Source organism: Hipposideros armiger, unplaced genomic scaffold (assembly GCF_001890085.2).
Source record: "Hipposideros armiger isolate ML-2016 unplaced genomic scaffold, ASM189008v1 scaffold_54, whole genome shotgun sequence".
Lineage (NCBI taxonomy): Eukaryota > Metazoa > Chordata > Mammalia > Chiroptera > Hipposideridae > Hipposideros > Hipposideros armiger.
Window position 1 is genome coordinate 2,011,088 of NW_017731404.1, and position 24,814 is coordinate 2,035,901.

General features: G+C 51.1%; 1 protein-coding gene across 1 annotated transcript in view; it reads left to right on the forward strand.

Annotated features, from left to right (window-relative positions):
- Window positions 1–24,814, forward strand: part of BCAS4 (breast carcinoma amplified sequence 4) — a 59,663-nt gene that overhangs the window by 10,042 nt on the left and 24,807 nt on the right. Inside the window, exons 3-5 of the mRNA XM_019640920.1 lie at window positions 9,306–9,377; window positions 19,034–19,135; window positions 24,027–24,161. Coding sequence (XP_019496465.1) covers window positions 9,306–9,377; window positions 19,034–19,135; window positions 24,027–24,161 — 309 coding nt within the window. The remainder of the gene's footprint in view (window positions 1–9,305; window positions 9,378–19,033; window positions 19,136–24,026; window positions 24,162–24,814) is intronic.

Genomic DNA, 24,814 nt, shown 5'->3' on the forward strand with positions numbered 1-24,814 from the left:
GTATAGCCAAGTTTGAATGTACTGATGTAAGGCATGGTTCCCAAACTTTGCCAATGTTGGAGTCATCTGGGGATCTTAAAAAAAAAAAATACTGATGCCTGGTTCCCACCCCTGGATGCTCTGATTTCACTGGTGTGGGTGCTGCCTGGGCACTGAGACCCTCACAGCTCTCCAGCAGGGCTTTAAGCCTGGAGTGACTTAGTCTGATTAGTCTTTTGGAAATTCACTGTGGCTGCTGATGGAAAACTGATTGTGGGGACACGTACGAGGGAGACCCAGGCCTGGGGATCTGGGTTTGTAAAGACCCTCCCAGTGATTCTGACGACCAACCCGATTGGGGTCACCCTGGCCTGACCTGCCTGAGATCACAGCTCTTACCAGTGGAAGTGGGAGCTACCCCACTTCTGTGAGTGCCCCACTTCCAGCGGCAGCCCCATGAGGGCAGGGACCCCGTCTGTCCTGCCTGCTGCCGTGTCCACAGCGCCCGGTACTGAGTGACTCTATATATCATTGGAAGAGGCATCCTTTACAGATGTGTGGACCTCCAACCCTCCTGCCCCTGGTCAGGTGGGGCTGAGTGGTGGGAGGATGTGGGCCCTGGAGCCACACACCGGGGTTCAGATCTCGGGCCTGGGCTCAGTGCCTCTCCCTGACTTGTCTCATCTCCTACAGTGGCCGTGGGTTGGGTGAGATAATCCATGAGAAATGCATGGCACAGGGTCTGGCCCACAGTAAGAGGTCTGAGGATTATTCATGTATTCACTCTACAGATGTTTATTGAGCAGGTACTAGGTGCTGACCCTGTGCTGGGAGGTGAGAGTGCGGGAGGGGCACTTTCGTCCTTAGGGCTCTCAGTCAGAGCAAGTGGGAAGCAAGTGGGGGGTGACTGACACAGTGTGTGTCAGTGGGCGAAGTCAGCCCTTCACTTGTGCTAAAGATCACGCGTTTTCACTCACCAGCACGGGCCTCCTGTAGGCCTGGAAAGTCCGTTAACTTTCTGACCTGCGTACCCAAGACCAACCACAGATTCCAGTTTTTCATTTGCAAAACACAGCTGCTGAATGCCTGGTCCAAATGAGCCGCTGGTTCTCTTGAGGGATCAGAACTTATTCCTTGATGCAAGTATGGCAGAACTTTGGCCTGTGGGTGCTTCTAAAATTGGAGTTGGTTTTGCTTTTTTTAATGATTTTTTCTTTAAGAATAAAAAATGGTATGCGTGTGCTACAAAATCCCAAGAACCCAGAGAGGGATGGGTGAGCCCCTCCTCGCCTGGATCTTCAGCCCCTGCTGCTCTCTGCAGAGGCCACGGCTGTGCAGGTCTGTTTCCCCTTCTGGGGGCAGGCTCTACAGGCACTTCCCCTCCCACCCGTCACCTCCCCCTTTTGCATCGTGCTCTTTCACTCAGTATGTCTTGGAGATCTTCCCGTATGAGTGCACAGAGAGCTGCCCAATTATTTTATTGCCTGCCTGAATTATAATTTAGGTATTGAGGTTACATGGAGTCTTTTGCTGTCACAAAGTCTTTGCAGTGAGCGTCTCTGTGGTTATATCGTTTTGCCTTCGTACAGCCATGCCTGTGGGATGGAATGCCTAGTGGGGGAATTGCTGAGTCCAAGGCTACTTGCATTTTAACTTTTGGCCGCTGCTACCAAATTAACCTTCTTAGAAGTCAGGGTCAGGGTGAGTGGTCAGCCCTTTCTGGACTCTCAAACTTCATGGTCAAGGGTGATAGGAACTCTTGTTCACCCCGCTTTGGGGCCTGGGAGGAAGGCGTTCTGTGCCCCCCTTTGGGGATGTGGATTATCATCTAACGTGCCAGGTCCCTCCTGGTTGACAATTCCAACCTAAGGCCCTTTGGAGAACCCCTTCATTCGTGGCTTACCCCAGCTCCCAGGGTTTTCTACGAGCATTTCAGCCCTATCACCCTGCGTGCAGGGCTGAGGCGGCTTTTTCTGCCTCCCGTCACTCTGGTAGAAGGGTCAACACCGACGTTGGACATTGAAAAGACCTTTACTTTTGCTGTCATCTGAAGGGGCCACCATGAGTGCTTTCAGGGAAGCGGTGACATCCCTGATTACCTGCCCTGTGTGTTAGCAGGCCCCTCGGTGGTTGGGCCCATTTCGTTTTCATCCCCATCATGTACTCACGGCCCAGCCTGGCTGGAGGAAGCCTGGGGCAGGGGCAGGCGCAGAAGTTGGTGTTGCCCAAACGCCACAAAGCCCCCCTGGAACTGCATGTGGCTGCAAATGGATGTCCTCTGGCTGGCTCAGTGATCTGATTTTAAAAACGCTAAGTAGTTGCCAACTTCTAACACGTGGGGGTGTCACATAAAGATCCAAATGTCTGGCCTCTCTAAGAATATGGCAACAAAAGGCGCAGGTCTTCAGTGGCCCTGCTTCTGGCCTGGGCTGAGGACCTTGTGGTTTTAGAAGTCTCCCGTGTGTATGTGTGTGTGTGTCTGTGTGTGTGTGTGTGTACAGGTGTACAGCATCAGTGTGATATAATTCACATACCACACAGTTCACCCATTTAAATTTACAATTGAATGGCTCTTTGTATATTCAGAGTTGCACAACCATCAACCACAATCAATTTTAGAACATTTTCATCACCCTGGGAAGAAACCCTCTTCCCCTTAGCTATCACTCCCCCAAGCCCTCCACTAGTCTACTTTCTGTGTCTATAGATTTGCCTATTTTGGACATTTCATATATGTTTGTGTTTTAAAAGACACCAATAGGCCAGACATTCAAGGCCCCATTCAGTCCACAGACAGGGTTGTTTAGCCATTGTGGTGTTTTTTTTTTTAATTATTGGGTTAGTTTTGAACACTTTTGAATTGGGAGAGTTTGCATACATTTCTGGATCACCATTTGTCTTGATCAAAACAGGTTTGGCACATTTCCCCCTGGAACCATCCACTGGACACAAGTAGCGGCCGCCCTCTTTAGATGGGGAAACAGACCTCCTGTTTGCCACAGTCCCCACCCCTCCCTGTTGTCTCACTGCCCAGGGCCCAAGTATCATGCTTGTACTGCTGTGTTTCTTTTAATTTTTCTTTTCTTTTCTTTTCTTTCTTTTTTTTGCTGCTGTGTCTCTTAGAGAAAAGTAAAAAGTCTCTGTTAAAAGTGGGAAACAGGGCCGGCCAAGTGGCGTGATGGTTAAGAGCTGGCTTGGGACGCCAGAGGGCCATGGTTCGGATGCCACATATGAGGGCCAGTGACACTGCCCTCCACAGCTAAGATGCTGAACGGCAGCTCAACCTGGAGCTGGGCTGCCGTGGGTCGCTGGCGACGGCGTGGGCTGCAGACCCTGGTGCAGTGGATTGCCATGGGCTACCGTGTGTAGCCAGCAGCCAGCGTGAGCGGCCAGCGGCTGCAGTGAGCAGCCGTCCAGAGGCCGGCGACTGATCCGCCTCACCCGGGAAGAGCACAATGATGCCAACTTGGGCCAGTGGGGCAGCGTCCTCCACAACTAGACTGAAGAACAAAAACGACAGCGGCTTGTCTGTTCCCCTTCCCCCAGTTCCCCAGCGCTGTTCCCATCCCCCAATTCCCCAATAAAAATCTTTTTAAAAAAAAAGTGGAAAACAGAAAATAAGCAGTGTGCAGAAAACGTCTTCTTAAGCATGGCCCACTTTCCTGTATTCATTTTCTGCTGGCTTCTGTGTCCTTTTGAGTTTGGAGACCTTAGTAGGGTCCAAGCTATAATCATGTCTCTTATGGGTATAGCATCTCATCAAGAGTAACCCAGAGAAGGGACTGCCAGTGGCTCAGTTGGTTAGAGCGTGTGCTGTGAACAACAAAGTTGCCAGTTCGATTCCCACATGGGATGGTGGGCTGCACCCCCCGCAACTAGATTGAAAATGGCAACTGGACTTGGAGCTGAGCTGTGCCCTCCACAACTAAGATTGAAGGACAGTGACTTGACTTGGAGCTGATGGGTCCTGAAAAAATAGACTGTTACCCAATAAAAATTAAAAAAAAAAAGAACTCAGAAATAACTTAGTTGATCTTCCTCAGTTTTTCTCTTGAGACAGAGGCAATCTGAGGATTGTTTTCCCCCCATTTTTGAATGGGGAAACTGAGGCACGGAGATGGGCAGAGGTGTAGCCCACACAGCCGTCTAGGAGAGCACATTTCTTCTCCCCCTTCCCGTGCTCATGTTTCTTCCCTTCCTCCCTCCCTCCTTCCTTTCTTTCCTGCAGTGAATATTCACTGAGCACTGCATTGGTTACCAATTGCCAGGTAACCAACTACCCCAAACCTTAGAGGCTGAAAACAGTTACCATTTTATGGTGAATGGTTTTGCAGGCTGGCGGGGGGGCTCATCCGAGCGGTCCTTCTGCCCCCATGGTGTTGGCTGGGCATATGCACGGGGCTGCATTCAGCCAGAGGCTTGGCTGCACTGGGGGGGTCCAGTGTGGCCTCACTCATATGTCGGGCAGTTGGTCCTGTCGGCTGGGGCATATCTGTCCCCCTCCACGTGGCCTGTCCAGCACAGTTGCCTGGACTTGTTCGCATGGCCGTTGTCTTCCAAGAGGGTGCATCAGATGCTGCAAAGTCTCTCAAGGCTTAGACCCGGAAGTCACATAGCATTGCTTCTGCCACATTCTGTTAGTCAAAACAAATCATGGGCCCAGCCAGATTTAGGGGTGGGGAAGAATGGACCCCACCTCCTCATGGGCAAAGTGGCAAAGTCATATCGCACAAAGGCATGCAGGAGAGGAGGGAGCTGGAGGGCCATCTTTAGGAACACAAGCACCTACTATGTGCCAGGCATTGTTCTCGGCCTTGGGAGTACAAAGGAGCTTTCATTCTGGTGGCAGAAGATGAGAAGCAACAAGTAAAATACATAGTATGTTTGCTGGTGATAGAACTAAAGAGACAAATAAATTGGGGCAGGACGGAGTGGTGGGGTTGCTGCAAGGTCTCAGAGAAGGCATCTCTGGGGAGACACAGTTGAGCAAAGGAAGTGTGGGATGAGCTTTACCAGTAAAGGGAACAGCAGGTGCAAAGGCCCTGGGGTGAGGACATGGCGGTGTTGTTGGTGGGGAGTGAGCAGTAGATGATGAGCTTGGAGAGGAGGTGGAGGGTCCAGATGGCATAGGGCTGGGAGGCCTTTATGTGGCATTACTGAGTGAAGTGAAGAACAGGAGGTGATTTAAAAAAAAATCAAGATGTGGTTCATGCAACATAAAATTGGCTGTTGTAAAGTATGCAATTGCGTGGTTTTTAGTACATTCACTGTGTTGTACAAGCATCACCATGACCTAATTCCAGAACATTTCCATCACTCAAAAATGAAACTCCATGACTGTTAGCAGTTATTCCCGATTTTCCCCCACCCCCAAATCCCGCTCCCATCCCTTGGGGAGAGCCAACCACTAATATACTTGCTGTCTGTGTGGATTTGCCTCTTCTGGACATTCACGTCAAAGGAATCTTGTACTGCGTGATTTTTGTGCCTGGCTTCTTTCACTCAGCATGTTTTCAAGGTTCATCCATGTTGGAGCATGTGCCAGGACGTCATTCCTTTTTATGGCCAAATAATATTCCATTGTATGGATAGACCACATTTTGTGTGTCCATTCTTCACTTGATGGACATTGAGTTATTCTAACTTTTTTGGTTATTATGAGTAACATACAAGTTTTTGTTAAGAACATAGGTTTTCGGCCTTTTGAGCTTCCTTTGCTCGGCCCGCTCCAAACTCTTTGGAGTGTACTTTTTCTCCTGCTTCTTTGAAATGTATTTTTTTCCTCCTAATAAACTCCTTTTCTGCCACTTTAAAAAAAATTTAAAAAGAACATAGGTTTTCGATTCTTTTGTATGTATTATAGGGTCAGAGGCTAACTCTATGTTTAACCTATGTGGTTCCCACAGCAGCTGTGTACTTTCACTCCCACCAGCAGTGTATGGGGGTTCCTGTTGCCGCATGTCCTCACCAGCACTTGTCATTTTCCATTTTTGTGGTTGTAGCCATGCTAGGGGTACAGTGGACACTTTTGAGCTGAGGAGGGCCTTGGTTTTAACAGGATCTTTCAGAGGAATAGATTGAAGGGGAGCAAAAGAGGAAGCGGGGGACCAGTGAGCAGGCTACTGCAATGGTCCCAGCAAGAGAGGATGGTGCTTTGCACCGGGATGATGGCGAGGGAGGTGGAGAGAAGTGGTTAGGCTTGAAATACATTTTGAAAGCAGAACTGAGAGGATTTACAAACAGATTGGATGGGGTGAGGGTGAGAAAGAAAGACAACTCAAAGATGCGCCAAGTATCTGGCCTGAGCAACTGGACAGTGGAGGTTCCATGTGTTGAGTTGGAGAAGACCGTAGCTGGAGGGTCGTTTTGTATTTTCTAGCGCCAGTCCCTTGGTGGGCAGCGGTCAGCCCCTTTTCGGTTTTCTGCCATGCCCCTGGGAAGCTTGGATTGGCATTTTAGGAGAAGGAGGGATGTGGAAAGAGAGGGTGAATGCCATGATTCACACGTGTTAAAAAGAAATGTCCACCGGTCATGCCCTGAATGTCACTTAAACTGAGCTATTTGCTTCCTTGCCCTCGGAACGGGACAATTTGTGCCCAGGGAGTTACAAAGGACGGCGAGGGCATTCATTTTGATTATGGGCTGGTTGAAAAGGTGTGTGGGCTGCAGCCTGCAGGACTCTGGTTTCTAAGGCCACTTAGGGGATTATCTGGAGAGAAAATTGTCCCATGAATGGTTTGTGAGCATGGTGGGGCAGCTAACCCTGAGCTCCTTCCAGTCGATGGGGAATGTCTTGGGGTTTGTTCCTCCCTTAGCTGACCAGACGGTCAGCCAATGCTTTCTTTGCTTTCTCCTGCCTTGGGGCTCTGCCCTAGGTACCAGGAAGTGGGGCAGGGGTGGAGGAGGCCATGGCTGAACAAAGAGCATTCCTCCTCCCGAAAGAGCATCTTGGTGATTGCAAACTTCAGTTCTGGAGTCAGAGTGCCCAGGGTCAAATCTGGCTTTGGTATTTGTGAGCTGTGTGACCTTGAGCAAGTGACTTAAGCTCTCTGGTCCTTCTCAGTCCATAAAAAGGGGGGAAATTACAGTACCTACTGGACAGAGTTCTGAGAATCAAATGAGATAATCCATATATAGTGATTTGCCATTGTTTCTATGATCCAGTGAGAGCGACACAGAAAGCAACCACTTTTTATGCATCTACTGTGTGTCAGCACTTTATTAAATGATTTAGCCACATTTATTATGTCCTGTTAACTCCCTAACAGGACCTCCTAATGGCGATTCCTGTCACAGGGGAACCAACCAGAGTGCAGAAGTTAAGCCCTTGGGTTAAGGTCACATGGCTGGCAAAAGAGAAGACGGGATATGAACCCAGGACTGACTAACTTTCTTTATGCACATGCTGGAGAAGGTTCAGATTTGCTTCCTACGAGTATAGAGCTTCAGGCACATCTTGGGGCGGAGGCAGCCCATCCCGCTGGGGTGGGGTCTGGGTAATCTGCACCCGAGGTCTGGAAGGGGGTCTCCCGCGCCGTACCCCTCTCATCTCTTGCTTTCCTCCACATCAGGAGGGACAACCAACCCTTTCCCACCTCAGTGGCCTCTCGGCTCCTTCTTTCTGCCTTTAGTGCCTCAGGGACATTATTTTTGCCACAATTTTACTTTTGGGGGCTGAGGGGAGCTTCCTGTGTGGTTCCCAGTCCTCCCTCCCCTGAGGTCGCCTTCCCCTGTCAATCCTCCCCCGTTCAGGCACAGAAATAGTCCCAGCTGTGAGATGAAGGTCCCAGAGTTTAAAATTGCCACTGGGTACTATTTATACCCCAGCCGGAAAGATTGTGTGTGTGTGTGTGTGTGTGTGTGTGTGTGTGTGTGTGTGTGCGCGCGCGCGCGTGCGCGCGCGCACTCGCAGTCATTTACTTTGTTGCGGTAGTGATGGCTTGGGCTGCAAGCAGCACCTCTGGCACTGTATAAACATTTCTCTGGGGACAAGTGGGTGGTGAGGGGAGCCTTCAGGTGTGGGGGGCGGGCACCAGATCTGACCAGAAATGCCTGGTGTTGCCTGCCTGGAGCAGAACGAGTTGGCCTGGTAAGCCAGAGAAAGTGGTTCATGGTCTAGGTGAAGTTTCTTCCTAGATGCCTGGTAATTAAAAAAAAGAAGAAGAAAGACAGGTATTTTATAAGCCATGAAAATTATACATACTTGAGGCGGGAAAAGGTTCAAACTTATTTTTTACACAAGTGATTGAAGCAGTGATTGTAAACTGGCAGACTCTTGCACATTCATGTTGTGCTTGGCCCATGGAGTGTTAAAACAAAAAAATTTTTTTTGAATTTGTGCCATGGTTTAAAAATTGGGACATTTCCCATAAAATTATAATTTCTGGCTTCTCTTGAAGAATGGAAGGACCTGGCATTCTCAGCCTGTTTCCTGATGGCTGCTAGTGGCTGGTTGCCCCAGAACTGGGCAAGCACTTTCAGGTCACCACAGGCCCGGGTGGCCTGCCTCCCTCGTTTGTGATACTGCCTGGCCCTGATAACTTTTGAGTTTTGGACCCTTCAAATAACATAAAAACGTTCAAGTCTCCCTTGTCAGGCCCCATCCCCCAATCCCTACTCCCCAGGGCCAAGTAAGCACCCTGAATAGGGTTTCCAGAGAAACTAGAGGACGCCCCGTTAAATGTGAATTTCAGATAAACAACAAATAATATTTCAGTCTAAGTATATCCCCTAACTATTAGCAGGTTGGTACATGTCATTTCAGGCCTTTGTCTGTTGACCACGCACATATTTTGGTGTTGTTACAAGGATAGGTTTATATTCTACATTCTACATCTTCTACAACTTGTGTTTCCTCTCCATGGTGTTTTGTAGGAGCCATTTCTCTGTTTATAAGAGCAGGCTTTGAGGCCGTGGACTCAAACCTACGTGCGAATCCTGGCCCCATCACTGGCTAGCTGTGTGACGTTGAGCAGGTTACCTCACCTCTCTGAGCCTCAGTTTCCTCATCTGAACAACAGGGATGATAAAGGTAGCTTGGTCATTTCCTGTTGGTTTTTATTTATCTCATTTCTTTTGAAAGCTGCATAGACTGATGGTCCATGGTGGCTTTAACCAGTCCTCTGTCCACAGGTATCAAGATTGCTGCCAGCTTCTTGCTCTTTCAAATGAGGCTACGAGAGGTTTTGAAAAGGGAAAGGAGGTCTCTAGAGGGAACTGGGCAGATAATCCTAAGATTTAGTTTGCTTTAAAAAAAAAAGAAAAATGAAGGGCGTTTGTCTCCCTGGAAACCACTCGCTAATCTCCAGGATATTGTCTCTTTCCAGGCGAAGGAGGTGGAGGAGACCATCGAGGGGATGCTCCTCAGGCTGGAAGAGTTTTGCAGCCTGACTGACATGGTGAGTGCCTGCCTGGGAGGTGTGGCTTCAGATCCAGGCCAGACTCCAGGCCCTTCTTGGAGTTTTCTGGGGAAGCCATTTTGGTGGTGAGTTAGCAACCAGAAGGAGCGGGGCAGCAGCCAGCGGTCGCTCACACGCACTCTCTCTCACACACCCTCCTTCGCACTCTCAACACCAAGGCTTCCTGAGGCGGCCATCTTGACCACGTCCTTCCCCTTGAGATGGTTTTTATTCCACAGAGGAGCCAGGCGTGGGCCACCAGGTGGCACTCTCGGGCACCGATGCAGGGAGCCGTTCAGCGGGGATGCTAAGACTATATTTAACTTGCCTTAGCTCTGCGCAGTTCACCAGGCAAACATGGAGACAGCCAGGAAATGGCTGCAGGCCTGCGAGGCCTAGGAGGGGCCTCTCGCCCAGGCCGTAGCCCGTGGCGGGGTTGGGCACTGGGTTCCTTCCTGAATCTTTTTGCTTTCTCTGCTTTTGCCTCTTACCCTGGTTGGTGGGTTGGTTGGTTTTATTTTTATTTTTTTGGGAGGGGGTTGATCAAATCCCCTTGGCTGGGTGGGGATGAATATAAAAGATGGTGCCTTAGGCCCAGAACACAAGATCTTCCTCCAAATTCTCTAGAAATCTCCTCTAGATCCCTGTGTCCCCAGGATTGCTTCCAGCCAGGTGTGAGGCCCCAAGGAGCAATGACAGACTTTTCTGTAAGTTGCCAAGCTTATTAAAGGGAACTTCCCAGCAGCCAGGGTTGGAGGCTTCTGCCTGAAAGGCCAAAGGGGGAAAGCTCCGTGTTGTGGAGCGGGGAAAGCCTGGCTGGGCCCAGTGGTATAGATTTGTGCCCCTGAGAAGCAAGTCTGGAGAGGTGTTTGCAAGAGCCCAAGGGATTAACGGTAATAGCAGCCCCAGATGTTTCGCGAACATCTACTTTGTGCCAGGCACCATACAAAGCGTGTTTCCTGTATCATCACATTTCCCCTTGAAGCAACCCAATGTGATGGGCGCCATGTCATCCCCGTTCATTCAACAGACCTACCTTGTACCAGCCTCGGGGACACAGCAGCGAACAAGGCAGAACCATTCCCACGAGGACCTTTGTGCGTTTTTCTCTTGAGAGCCAATTTCTTAGTTCAGACGGGGTTCCAGGTAGGCGCTGGGTAACCAGACAGACTTTGAACGGCCCGGAGAGTCCTTTCTTTGTCACTAAACATTGGGCATCTTCTCTGATTTGGTCCTGTTGTCCACCCTGAACCCCCAGTCTGTTGGGGGAGGCTGATTTGTGTACCAGTCACTGTCACCCAGGGTTGAAGTGCTGTCATGATGGTGTATTCAGGTAGAAAGGGAGGCTGCAGAGGTTTTTGAAAAGGGACAGAGGGAAGGAGCAAGGAGGATATGGGAGGGACTTCTAGAAGCAACTGGGCACATAATCCTAAGCCTTACTTGCTTTAAAAAAAAAAATTGAAGCGCAGAGGCGTTAAATTCTGCCTGGGAAGGCTTCGCAGAACAGGTGGTGATTAATTTGGGGGTTGAAGGAGGAACAGAAAGAATTCAGCTGCTGGGAAGGGCGGGCATCCAGGCAGAGGGACTGGCCTGTGAGCATGGAATGCCAAGCAGGGCCTGGACGGTGAGGACCCGGAGGCAGACGGTGGGTTTGAAAGATGGCGTGGCCTGGTGATCCCGGGACATTTTGTTGTCAAGTCCTAACCCATCATCCTCGTGTGCATGGAGATCTGCTGTCCACCAGGAGGAGAGTTTGGGGTGGGAGTCATCTTAGACAGGTGGAGAAGGGCCCAGGCCACCCTTGCCTTGAAAACCTCCAAGTCTTCCTATGGGGGGAAGTCAGTGTTTGTGTATCCAGGAGGCCCAGGACTGCAGGCAGCATTGAGAAGGTTCTCTCTGAACTCAAAGCAGTTATGCAAAAATTTTAATACTGAGGTCATACACAGGTGACCCACAGGCCCAGTCCTGCCTGCAGCTCTGTTGAGTGTTTCTGGGGGACAAAAGGGAACTGACTGCTGACCTTTGTACTATGTCATATATAAAAAAACACCTGGATTTCTGGCTTCTCTTAGAAAAACACAGGTCTGCTCCCCATCCTTGGGTGCTTGTCCCCACCTGGCCAATATCAGTCAGAGCTGCATGATGGCCACCCCCTGTGGACAGCACGTGTACTGTCCAGGCTGCCACCGTCCCCACTGCGCCCATGCATGCCTCCTGGACTCCACAACCACCTGCCAGGTACCTCCATCATGTGCTTGTGTGTTTTATGGTAGAGTCCATTTCTCTGTACTTTGGGCCCTGCTGAAACAAGGCAAATAAAACCAGGCCATGAGGGCCCCATGTTTCAAGAAATGGAAGAGAGTACACTTCCAGTGGAAGCAAAGATCGTTTCAGTATGTTTATATGCAAATGCGTGTGTCTACACTGACAGACTGTGCCTGGTACACTGCTTTTGTGGCCCCGGGAGGCATTTTGAATTTGTAGCCCCTACATTGATGCTCTGTGCTGATGCTGTTTAAACGAGGGGGTCCTCTGGGCCCCAACAGTTGATGCTTAGCTTCCCTGGTGATCTAAGCCCAGGTATCGTGGGCTTCATAGCACAGAGGGAGGTGTCCAGCTATCAGCTGCAGCTGGGGGCCTCCTATGCTTTTTTGATCCACACTAGAGCTGGGTGGGGCCCTCTTTGAAGCAGATGATATCCTATCATGGACCCCTGTCCCGGGTCCCTGGCATGGCTTTGGGAAAAACTGATCAAGTTAGAGGCCTGAGAGAAGCCACTTCATTTCTGATAAAATCAAGCTATTAGAAGTGAGAACCCAGCTTCCGTCTGAGGCATTAACTTCTCTGCTGGCCTGTCCTCGATCACTTTCTGTGACTGGAATTCACTACACTGTGCCTACCACCTGGTTTGACCTTAGATATAATGCCAGTTGCTTCCATTTCAAGCTCTGACTCTTCGCCACTGTTAGGCCTTGGGCACAGCACGTCGTTTCTCTGTACCTTTATTTTCTTCTCTGTAAAATGGACAGAATGGTTCTGATTATCTGTTGCTGCATCAAACTACCCCAAAACTTAGTGGCGTAAAACAACAGCACATTTATGATGTGGGCCAGCGCAGGGCACAGAGAAGGTGGCTTGTCTGAGCCCTGTGGCACCTGCTGGGTGGGCATGGACAAGGTGGCTCCTTCTGTCACTTGTCCGATGCCTGGGTTGGGAGGGTGGTTGGCATGCCTCCTCTCTGCGTGGCTAGGTTGGGGGTGCCTCATAGTATGGCGATCTGGCCCCCCAGAGCGAGCATTTCAACAGAAAGAAGCAGGCAATGCCAGTCTCTGGAGGCTTGCATATGGAAATGGACACAATGTCACTTCTGACATATTTTTTCCGGTCAAAGCCATCACTTAGCCGACCCTTATCCCAGGAGAAAGGACATAGACCCCGCCTCTTCATGGTAGGAGCATAAAGAACGTGTGCCCATCTTTAAGCCACTACCAATGGTATTGGTCGCCAAAGAGCTACCGTGGGGAATAGATGAGTCAGGAGTGTCGTTCAAAATGAAAAGAACGGACAATAGCAAGTGTGGACAAGGATGTGGAGCAACTGGACCTCTCATTCGTTTGCTGGTGGAAATGCAAAAAGGGACAGACACCTTGGAAAATAGTTTGGCGATCTCTTATAAAGTCAAACACATACTTACCTTAGATCCCACCAACCCTAATCCTAGATAGTTACTCAAGAGAAATGAAAACAAGTGCCCACAAAGACTCATATGCACATGTTCAGAGCAGCTTTGTTCTTTCCCAAACGGGAAAGAACCCCAAAAGCCCACCAGCAGTAGAAACAGGTGAACAAATTGTTTATTCATCATACACAGCCATGGAAAAGAATGAACTATGTGCACAACTACAAAATGATTTTACCAACATGATGGTTCGTGAAAGAAGCCAGACACAAGAATATATTCGACACGGCTCCCTCAATATGAAGTTCAAAAGTAGGCAGAACTAATCCAAGGTGATGGACGTCAAGAGAGAGGTTAGCTATGGGGGGGTGTTGTGCCTGGGAAGAGGCATGAGGGAGCTTATGGGGTGGTGGGGTGCTCTGTACATTGGTCTGGGTGGATGTAAACACATGTACAAATTCATCAAGCGGTCCACGTAAGGCCTGGCACTTTTCTATATGTCACTTACACTCACAAACAATTGCTTAGCACGGTGCCTGCTATGTACTGAGTGACCCATACAAGGTAGCTACTGACGTTATCTTCATCAGCGTCCAAGCAGCAGAGGGTGGTGCCACTGACGTGGCTATCCACAGAAGCTGGATTCGGAAGGCCTTCCCCTTCAGTGCCCTCTGGGGTTTGGGCAGCTTGTCCGGGCCCTCTGACACCCCGGTGGCCTCAGGCCCACCTTCTCGCAGGCAGCAGACTCTTACTTTGCTCACATAAGTGGAGAGAATTTCCTGTTGGCCTCAGCCCAGCAGTTGCATTTGGCATTGGTGTGAGTTCTTGGGTCAAGTGCATTTGGCTCTCCTTCCTGGGGGCCCTGAATCATCCTTGACAGCCATCTTTGCTCCGTGATAACCCCCACCCACATCCACGGCTCAGACTTCTGGGCTCCAGAGAACAGCTTGGGAAGGGCGGGGAGAACGGGCTGAGGAAGGGTCGGCCAGGGGCCCAGGCCAATAAACCTGGCTGGGCGTTTTGTCCTGGCAGGGGCTCAGAAAGCACGGATCCCTCCCTGATGTCTGTTTGCTCTTCTCAGTAACGTACAAAACGCGTGTTCTCAGATGCCTGTGACATGGTGGTGTGTAGTGGGTCAGGTGTGAGAAAAGAAATGTGTTGCTTTCCTTTGACTCCCTTATAGTAAGAAAAGTGCAGGGGGTGTCCACGGACGCCATGTTGGGGATACTCTAGGGAGTGGTGGGGACTGTGGTTAAACAAGGGGGGCCACTGTCACCCCAGTCTAGTTGATGGTTGCCACGTGGAACGTGGGCTCCATGTGACAAGGTGTCTGATTTTTCACAAGGAACCAGACATCTGGGTCTCTAGGGGGGATATCGTTAATTTTAGATCTTGGCACCTAACTTGGTTGTGCTTTTGTGTGTATGTTTTTTAGACATGATGCAGGCTGGCTCTGCATGGGCCCGATAGAACATGTCTGCAGACCTCTGGTGCTGAGGGGTGGCCTCAGACCAACCTGGATTGGAACCCACATGTCCCACTTGGTAGCTGTATGACCTTGGGCCAGCTCATGTAGTTTTTCTGAGTTTTTCTCAGTTTCATCACCCATAAAATAAGATTGAAGATAAAATACTTCCTCTTCACAGCATTGTCACGTGGTGACCACTCAGGGGGTGTTGGTGTCATGCCCGTATTGACTCAGCCTACATTAAATACCCTCATTTTCTCCTTATGGTTCCCATCCCATGGGAGGACCAAGGGAAAGGTTTGGGGGGTTTTTGGACCCCAAAGGTTACTGCCTACTCTCCCCCCCACGACCCCACATCTGTAGCCTGCCTTCTGGGCAGGAGTACCTAGTTCCCTACCACCTACGATTTCAGCTAGCAGAGAAGCCTCTTCAGAGAGGGCCTCCTCGCTCGGCCCACAGACCCTGTTTCTCTAGTCCCTTCAGATTTAGGTAGGGCGGGGCAGTGCCCATAAATCTCTCTACGGCGTCCCTGTGTCTCCTGTAGGTTGCTAAAACCAATCCCTCCCAATTTTCCCTCCTTGCCCCACCAATTTGTTTATTTAGAAATTAGCGGAAAGAAAAGATTGCATTTGATCCACTCTGTGTGGGCCTTGCCACGAGTTCTCTCCTTTTTTGCATCCTGGTGATTTCTGCTGAGTTTACCCTTGTTGAGACATGGGTTCTCACTAGCAGTGTGGCCTTGGGAAAACAAGGGGACATTGAGGACTTTTCCCCTGTCATGGTAGCAAATGCAGGTGCCTGCGGGAGTCAAGAAGATGAGGTGAGGTATTAGGGAGGGGTGGTGACTGTGGAAAACTAGCGTTCATGTCCCATCTGGAGGGGACAGCTGCTGCTCAGCCCAGCTTTGGGGCCTGGGGAGCCACAGGCCCAGTGCTGCCAAGGCTGCTGGCTTTTCAGAGAAGTTGTAAGTCCAGACTTAATCACTTTAATACTTTTAAGCCATATTTATGTGTTTTACTGTGGAATCATTTAGATTTACGAGAAAGCTGCAGAGGTAGCACCAAGACTTCCCATAGCGTTTCATCCAGTTTCCCCCTTGGTTACCTTCTTAGGTCACCACGTACCTTGGTCAAAGCTAAGAACCCAACACTGGTACGTTGCCGCCCACGAAACTCCACACTTGATGTTGGTTTCACCCGTTTCCCATTAATGTCCTCTTTCTGTCCCAGGACCCAATCTGAGGTACCACATTGCATTCAGGTGTCACGTCTCCTTAGTCTCCTGCAGCCTGTGACCGTTTCAGGCTTTTCCCGACTTTGGCTATTTGGAGGAATATTTGTCAGGTATTTTGTAGAAGGTTCCTCAGTTTAGGTTTGCCTGGTGGTTATTGTGTGTGTGGTTAGACGGGGCTTACGGGTTTCTGGAGAGAATGCCACAGAGGTGAGGTGCCTTCTCATCACATCATATCAGGTGACACGTGACACCCACGGCCGTCACTGGGATGCGGTTTTGGTCGTTTCTCCATGGTAACGTTACCACGGCCCCCACTCCATAGCCTGTTCAATCATTTGTTCCTAGGAGACTTGTGCGGTTTTATTTTATACTTTGGCTTATAATCCAGCATTACATTATTTATTTTGTTCAAATTGTTCCAGATTTGGCCATTGGCTCTTTCGGGTTAACTCCTGTGTTCCTTGGACATGCTCCCATCCTTTAGTTTTTTAAAGAACTTCCTTACTTTCTGGTATCACAGGATACTCCAGGCTCTTGCATTTTCCCTGCCCCAGCCCTAGAATCGGCCATTCCTCCTAGAAGCCCCATTTGAATTTTAAAGTTGGGAATTAAATCAAATTTAAAAACAAAACTACTTTGTGAGCCAAATCAAGTGTATCTGTAGGCCACATACGTAGATGATCTCGCTTAACCCCCAAAGCATTCTTTTGAGGGACGCACTAGTATAATCCCCATTTTACAGATGAGGAAACTGAGGTAGGGAGGTCAGGGCAGAGATTGAAGCCAGGCAGCCTGAGCCAGAAGCCGCCCTCTCAGGACTCTCTTCAACACCATGGGGTCAGGGCAGGGGAAAGGGGGGTACCTGAGGACAGAGGGCTTGGAGCCAGGGGTGCGGGGAGATGGCAGTGCTGTTACCAGAGATGGGGAGCGGGGGAGGAGTGTGGTTTTAGACATTCAGGGCTATGGGGTGGCTTCCAAGAAACCAAGAGCAAGGAGGGAGGTGGCACCCTGAAGGGCGGTGGGAGCATAACTCCAGGGGAACCCCAAGAAGTCTCACATACTTAGCCAGAAAGAGGAGGAAACACAGGTAGTTTTCAAAAACACTTTTAAAATTAAAAATTCATGCTGAGTTGTCACCTGCGTTAGTTATCTAGTGCTGCATAACCGATTACCCCAAACGTAGTGACTTCAGCAGTTACCTTTATTGGGCCAGCCGAGTGGTGCGTTGGTTAAGAGCTGGCTTAGGACGCCAGCTCTGAGCAGCAGGGCCCTGGTTTGGATCCCACGTGGGGGCCAGTGACGCTGCGCCCTCTACAGCTAAGATGGTGAACAACAGTTTGACCTGGAGCTTGGCTGCCGTGAGTTTCCAGCAACTGTGTAGGCTACAGTGGGGCTGGCCGGCAGCGGGCATGAGCTTTCGTGAGCTGCCGTGAGCTGTTGTGAGTGGCCGTCCAATGGCCGGCGAGCGACTGCCTCACCCGGGAAGAGCGCAATGATAATACCAACATGGGCCAGTGAAGTGACGTCCTCCACAACTAGACTGAAGAACAAAAGGACAGCAACTTGTCTGTTCCCCTTTCCCGATTCCCGAGCGCTGTTCTCCTCCCCCAATTCCCCAATAAAATCTTTAAAATAAAAACAAAAAAAACCCAGTTATCTTTATTATTTGATTGTGTCTGTGGGTCAGGAGTCTGGGGGCAGCCTAGCTGGGCCCTGTGGCCCAGGGCCTCTCTCAGGCTGCAGTCAAGACATTGGCCAGGGCCATGGTCATCTCAGGGCTCAGGTGGGGTGGTAGCACAACCAGGCAGAGTCAGTGGTTCTGGGCAGGACTCCGTTTCTTGTGGGTCATTGAAATGAGGGTCTCAGCTCCCCACGGGCTGTTGGCTGGGAGTCGCCCTCAGTTCCAAGCCACATGGCCACTTGTTGCATCAAAACCGGTGACCAGGAGAGAGGGCAAGTGAGAGAGGGAGCAAGCCAGCAAGAGGGAGAGACCGCCAGCAAGACACAGGGACGGTCTTCTATAACCCCGTCTCAAGAGTGGCATCTCTCATTTTGGCTGACTCCTTTTCATTAGAAGCAAGTCTCTAGGTCCAGCCCACCATCTAGGGGAGGGGATCACACAAGGGGCATGGGTACCAGGAGGCAGGGATTGTTGAGGAACATGCCAGCAGCTGCCTGCACACACCATGCCAGACACTCTGCTAAACGTCCTATCCTCACAGCATTGCACGGAAGCAAGGGCCACCGTAATTGCTTTCCTGTCCAGGTAAGCAAAAGAGGGCTCAGAGAGGTGCGGCGACTTGCCCAAGGTCACACAGCTTCTGGCGAGTACAGCTAAATTCAAACTCCAGTCTGGGCCCCAAGTCCAGCTCCTAGTGTGCCCACTGGTGTTTCTCTGACTATTCCCAGATTCCCACTGCAGCATAGCCTTGGAACTTGGCTGAAAACGCAGATTGCCAGCTAACCCCAGACAAACTAGCCCAGGCTTGGAGGGGCCTGGGTATCAGCATTTGACAAGCTTCCCCCAGGGGATTTGGAGGCTCCTAGAACCTGAGCGGTGTGTATACTGCCTCTCTGCAAGGTGAGGACATGATAACTTGGAAATGGAATCTCTCACACTGAAGGGTCAGGCGTGGTCCTTTCAGCTCTAAAAGAAAACGGAAGCTTATATGTCCGGTTTCAGTGATCAAGGGAAAGTTGTAGCTTCATAACATTCCTAGTCGCTTTTTGGGGTCCTTCCAAGCAGAAGAAATTGAACATTAGATGAGATGCTTGGTGCCTGGGACGGCCTCGGCACAGTGTCTACACGGAGGAAGCACCCTGCTGTACTGTTTTCGATAACGTTGTGAATGTTCATGATTGTTATTAACTCATTCGTATTTTTAATTCCAGCGAGATGCAAACTCCACTCACCTTGACTTTGGTTTAGAGATTTTGATTCTTTGCATTTGATCCAGTTCAGTGGTTTAGAAAATGAAGATATTTTGTTTGGGACTGATGGTGTTAGGTGTTCGGAGGGGAAACAATTTGGGGTTCAGTAAATAATACCTGGGTGGGTCTGGGTCCCGAGAGGTAGTGGGGTTGGTCCCCACTTGGGACCCTGGATTGCTGGATTGCACCTGGGCCTGTCCCTGGGCAGAATGCCCCTCAGTGTCTCGGTCATCAACGAGGTCTCTGCAGACACTGGCTGACCCCAGAGCCAGGCGGGAGGTTCCGGTGATGGTAACGTGATGGTGACAGGGCCTAGGGCCTGATGGGTTGTTTTGTTCTTTGCAGATCAGGAGTGACACCTCACAGATCTTGGAGGAAAACATCCCGCTCCTTAAGGCCAAGGTGACAGAAATGCGTGGCATCTACGCCAAAGTGGACCAGCTGGAGGTGCGTCCAGGTTAACGAGCTTTCTTTGTGAGACCCTGTGGGCTTGTTCTGGCTCTTTCGTCCTCTCTGCCAAGTTGCTAACCTGGCCTGAGAGTGTCAGGCATTGGACTCAGTGGAAGGGGTCGGTGGCAAAAGGGGGGCCTACACTCACAAGGCATTTAAAAAGTGGGACATGTGTGAATTTATGTAAAGTATCCCTTTAAAAATGTGGGTGCTTTCTATTAAAAAATCTGAAGGTTAAGCTGCTTTTGGAAATTCAGAAGCTTTGATAATCCTGAGCCCACATTTCTTTAAATACTTTCATTTGTTTATTACTCCAGGTATAAATATACATAAGGCACACACATCTAAGTGTGCAGCTCAGTGCATTTTTACATATATAACCCCCCACGTGAAGATGACCCACATTAAGAAACAGAACATTTCCAGCCCCTGGGCTGCATTCTTGTCCTCACAGGACGCGTGCTCACAAGTTCCCCACAATCCCCGCCGTGCCCTATTGCCTCACTGCTGACTTATCTCCGCCACCTGTCATTTGTGTGGGTACTGGGATAAGCTGCGAGGTCTCTCATTCTTCTCTTTGCTGCCTTGCAAAGTTGGTACCCTCACTGTCCCATCTCCCAGAGGAGGAGCATAAGCTTGGAGAGGTAAGCCACTTACCCAGGGTCACGTGGCTAATGCCATGAAGCTAGGATTTCAGCTCCCATCCACTGGAACCTAAGCTCTTCAACGAACTGGGGCCCTCAGCTTGGGATCTTGCACAGAGAAGGACTCAGAGGCTGGGAGGAGCTTGCAATTTAATTAATGGTAGTCGCCTGGGCAGAGGGGACGTGGGCCCCTCTGAGATACAGAGGAAGGGACCATGGCAGTTGGCACTGGAGTTAGCAAGGAATTAGCATTCTTGTCAGCAGAGAATGAGGCAGGAGTATAATTAAAACTTTGCCCTTGGAATAGCTGATTCATTTGAATTTTATTCCACACGTTTGAAAGCGGGGCGGTGGGTAGCGGGGGAAAGCGAGGATTTGCAGTCCTGGTTCTTGCCTTGCTTGGGTCAGCCCAGCTCTCAAGCCCAATTCTTTCCTCGGCATTCAGTCCACTAACGTTTATTGAGTGAACTGTGTGCCACTGTGGAGCCCTCACAATGCGAAGACAGATACAGCCTGTGGCCACATTCCAGCAGGAGAGACCCGACTACAAAGCATTGCCACAGTAGTTTTCTGTTGCCACCATAACAAATTACCAGATTGGTGGCTTAAACCCTGAATTTATTATCTGACAGCTCCTGAGGTCAGAAGTCCAAAATGTGTCTCACAGACTGAAATGGAGGTGTCAGCAGGGTTCCTACTGGAGGCTCTGGCCTTTTCCAGCTCCCAAGGCTGCCTGCATTTCTCAGCTCGTGGCCCCTTCCTCCATCGTCAAAGCCTACACGCAGCATCTTCCAGCCTCTTTCCTACCCTGATGCCCCCAACCCCCCACTTCCCTCTTATAAGGACCCTGTGATGACATTGGGCCCACCTGGATGAGCCAGGATTCTCTCCCCATTTCAAGATCCTTAATCACACCTGCAAAGTCCCTGTTGCCTTGTAAGGTAATACATTTACAGGTTCTAGAAATGAGGATATGGACATCTTTGGAGGAGCGGGGGCGTGATTGTCGCCACAGTTACTAAGGGTGATTTAGAGTGAGGCGTGTGCTCTGGAGGGAAGTAACGACGCAGGAGTGGAGTCCACAGGCCCTGGAGGAGGAGTGGGAGGAGCCTTGGTGGGTGGGAGGTGTGGGCGGGGCCTCGGAGCAAGGCAGAATCTTGGCTCTGGGGCAGGAAGGAGATGGGGACACCAGAGGGATCCTGTGGGGGCCAGATTACAGGGCCATGACCAGGGTTGAGCTGGGGAAATTGGACAGCAAGATCCCTGTGGTCTGGGCCCTGCAGTCCAAGGTCAGGATTTTGGCCTTTGTCCTGAGGAACAGGAAGCCATTGAAGAGACAGGAGAGCCTCATGGTGAGGAATGCACGCTCCAGTACAGGGCGTTCCAGCCTCAGTGCTGTGCACACTTTAGGCCTGATTCTCTGCGGTGGCGGCCGTCCTGTGTGTCGTAGGATGTTTAGCAGCGTCCCCGGCCTCCACCCGCGAGATGCCAGTAGCACCCCCCTACCCCAACCCCACTGCGACAACTAAAATGTCTCTAGATGTTGCCAGCTCGCCTCTGGTTGGGAACCTCTGCGCTAGAGCCCTACTGCCTGGGTTCAGATAGTGACGCTGCCTCTTCTTAGTGTGGCCTCCCAGCCGATCCTGAGCCTCTATTTCCCTATAAAATGGGGTAACAGCAGTGAGGCTCTTGAACCCAAATCATATCAATATTTACTTGACAAACATCGTTGAACACTCACTCTGGGCTGCCCTGAGGTGGGCGCTGGGAACACAGCTGAGGTGAGGTTCCTGGTCCCCTGCTTATGGCATGTGGGGGGTGCTGGGTGAGACAGGCCAGCTGTGTGAGCACCTGCAGAGGGGGTGCCTGTCGAGACCTGGGACAGAGACAGCTTCCAGGGGGTATAACCGCTATGCTAAGGTCTGAAAGATGGAGGAGTCAGCCTGGGGAGGGAACAGCTGATGCAAAGGCCCAGAGGCTGGAAAGAGCAAGACCCCTTAAGCCGTTGTGGATGGGTGCAGAGCTCCAGATCAGGGGCGAGGCTGGAGCGATGGGCAACGGGCTGATCATGGACGTACAGGTTGTGGCACCTGGACCCTGTGTTGAGAATAACAGGACCCATCAAAGGAACAGATGGATTCCACAGCCAGACCCCCTGGGCCCCAGATCTGCCCCTTGGGTCTCTCTCTCATCCTCTTAGAGTCAGTTTCCTCCTCTGTAAATTGGGACTGTGCCGTCCATTGCTAGGCCAGCACCTGCACATTTAGGTGCTTAGTGAGGACAAGCTGTTTTGGTGGCTGTTGCCCACAGGCTACGAGAGGCAGAATCTCTGTGGGGCGGATGCTCACCCTTCTGTCCAGCTGCCCCCGGGGCCCCAGGGGCTTCCAGGAAGCTCAAGATCACCCTTCTTTCAGATCCGCGTGACCCGCCGGGGTGGGGGTGGGGGAGCTTGGGAACCACAAGGTGACCTCTCAGGCCAGAAGTTGGCCATTTATCAGTTTTAATAATAAAAAACGAACATTTCTAGAGCACCTGCTATGAGCCAGGAACTCTAAGTGCTTTATACGTAAGACCTCACTTCATCCTCACAGCAGCCTCAGGAGGAAGGTCCTGTTATCAGTCCCATTTTATAGAGAAAGCAGCTGAGGCACAGAGAGGTGCAGTGATTTGACCAAGGTCACACAGCTAGGAAGTGGTAGAGCTGGCATTACAAAGGGGTGTGCTCCTGGCTGCGCTCAGTGCCGAATGTGCCACTCTTTCCAGACAGGGCTCTGCTCTGAAGCTGGGACCTTTGCCAGAGCTGTTCAAATGCATCAGAACTCACAAATGTATTTTAAAACAGTGGGGCTTCCTTCCCGCCCTTCCTCTCTTCCCCTTTCCTTCCTTCTTTCCCTCCTTCCCTCTTTCCCTCCTGATAATAAAAGTAATACATTTTCATTGTAGAGATAAATATACAGAAGTCACCCATATGCCCAACACCTGTCCCCCAGGGTGGCTACGCTTAGCCGTCACCCTCTTTCTGTCCCCGAGTCCCCATCTGTGTGGATGCACGTGTGTGTCTCTCCATCTCTTATCTCTTCCAGTTGGTTGCAAGCTGGGGCAGCCCAGGTTTGGCCTCTCCTGGCCTGGCTGGGCCGCTGGCAGGCATCTTGGAAGCTGGTCAGACCTCGTGAGTGCACATTCCTCAGCGGCCCCACTCCCCACCAGACTGGTAGTAGCGCAGGGAGCGTAAAATTAGAGTCGGCTGGAGGAAGGGGACCGCAGGACTTTCTTCTGTGTTTTACAACCAGATGTGCTGCCCGAGCGAGGCCTCCGAGCTCCAGGGCCGGAGCCCTGGTCACGGGGAAGCTTCCAGCCCATGGCCCCTTGTCCCCCCCGCTACACACACACACACACACCTCATGTGGCTTATTCAGGCTTTCACCTCTGCCCCTGCCAGAACCCTAGGGCGGCAACAGCACAACAATGCTGCCATCTTGGGTTCATCCAGTGTCTCTTTGCCAAGGATGCATTGATTCACTCATGCATGCATGCATGCGTTCATTCACATGTGCCTACATTCACGCATTCACCATCCAGTGGAGCCCCTTCCAGCTGACCAGGCTCTGGTCTTGGCCTGTGAACAACACTGACTCAGCACCTTCTCTTCTGGAACTCACATGCTAGAGGGAGGTCGACTGTGAATAAATACACAAGAAAGAAGTTCAGAGGGTGAGGAAGGCTCAGAAGACAGGAAACGGGGTGCTCCACAGTGACTTGGGCTGTAGTCAATCAGGTGGTCTGGGAAGGCTTCTCTGTGAAGGGGACCATCCATCCAGGGCCTGAAAGATGAGCAGCATTCATGCCATCAAGGACAGAGAGAAGGGCGCTGCCAGCATGGAGAGAGCTGGTGCAAGGGCCTTGTGGAGAGAGAGAGCTGTGTGACTTTGGGCAGGTGACTCAACCTCTCTGAGCCTAGGTTTCCCTCTGTAAACCAGAGACTAAGGACTCTAGTCCCTATGGGGAGAGTATGGGAGGACACACGTGGAGGCTTGGTCAGGTCTGGCTACCAGTGGGAGCTGTTACTGTTATTGTCAGGGTTCCTGAAGGTGACCTCCCAGCTAAGGAGGCCTGACCTATCCAGGAGCCCCCTGGTAGCAGCGATTGTGATTCAGGGCCTGGTGTCTCCATGGGCCGAGGGAGCCAGGAATGTGCTCCAGTGGTGGCAGATGTGGCACCCCCACTGTGTCCCCTCTCTCCACCAGGCCTTCGTCAAGATGGTGGGGCATCACGTCTCCTTCCTGGAAGACCACGTGCTTCAGGCTGAGAGGGACCACGGGGCCTTCTCACAGGCCCTGTGGAGGTGGCTGGGATCCGCCAGGCTCCCCTCCTTCAGGAACGTGAGTATCTCCCCCCTCCCACCTCCTCCCAGACCCTGGAGTGGGGAGAGGGGCTCAGGAAATGGGAGTTCAGAGGGCATGTCTCGTTTCTGCAGACAGGAAGTGGTGTCTGGCTGGCCAGGAAAGGGCGGGCCCAGGTGGCAGGGCGTCTAGGTCCTTCCCTCCGGCACATCTTCTTGTCCTGAGCTTTAAGTTTCAGTGTTGTGACTGCTCGATTCTTCATCCACCATTTATTGAGCACCTGCTGTTTGCCAAGTATTGTGGTCCACCTGAGCAGAAACAGACCCTGTCCTCCTGTCCTGTCCTTACGAACCTACAGACATGCTCAGAGCAACATCCAGAATTCGGGCCAGGTCCTTCTTCCCAAGGCACGAGCCACCCTCCAGCAGACCAGCGGGGCCGGGACGGTGATGGGGTGTCCAGCCTGTGTGTGGCTCTTTGTGACTTGCAAAGGCCTCTCCTACCTCCGTCTCTGCTCCCTAGACCCTCCCAACGACCTCGTAAGAAAGGAAGGATCATTGTTTCTTGTTTACTGATGGAAAAACTGAGGCCAGACTCATCCAGCAATTAGGACTTTCAGTGTTTAAGACGTGTCTGTCGTTCCCACTTATCACGTGCTGATCCCCTAGTCCAGGGAACACTGGGCAATGTCT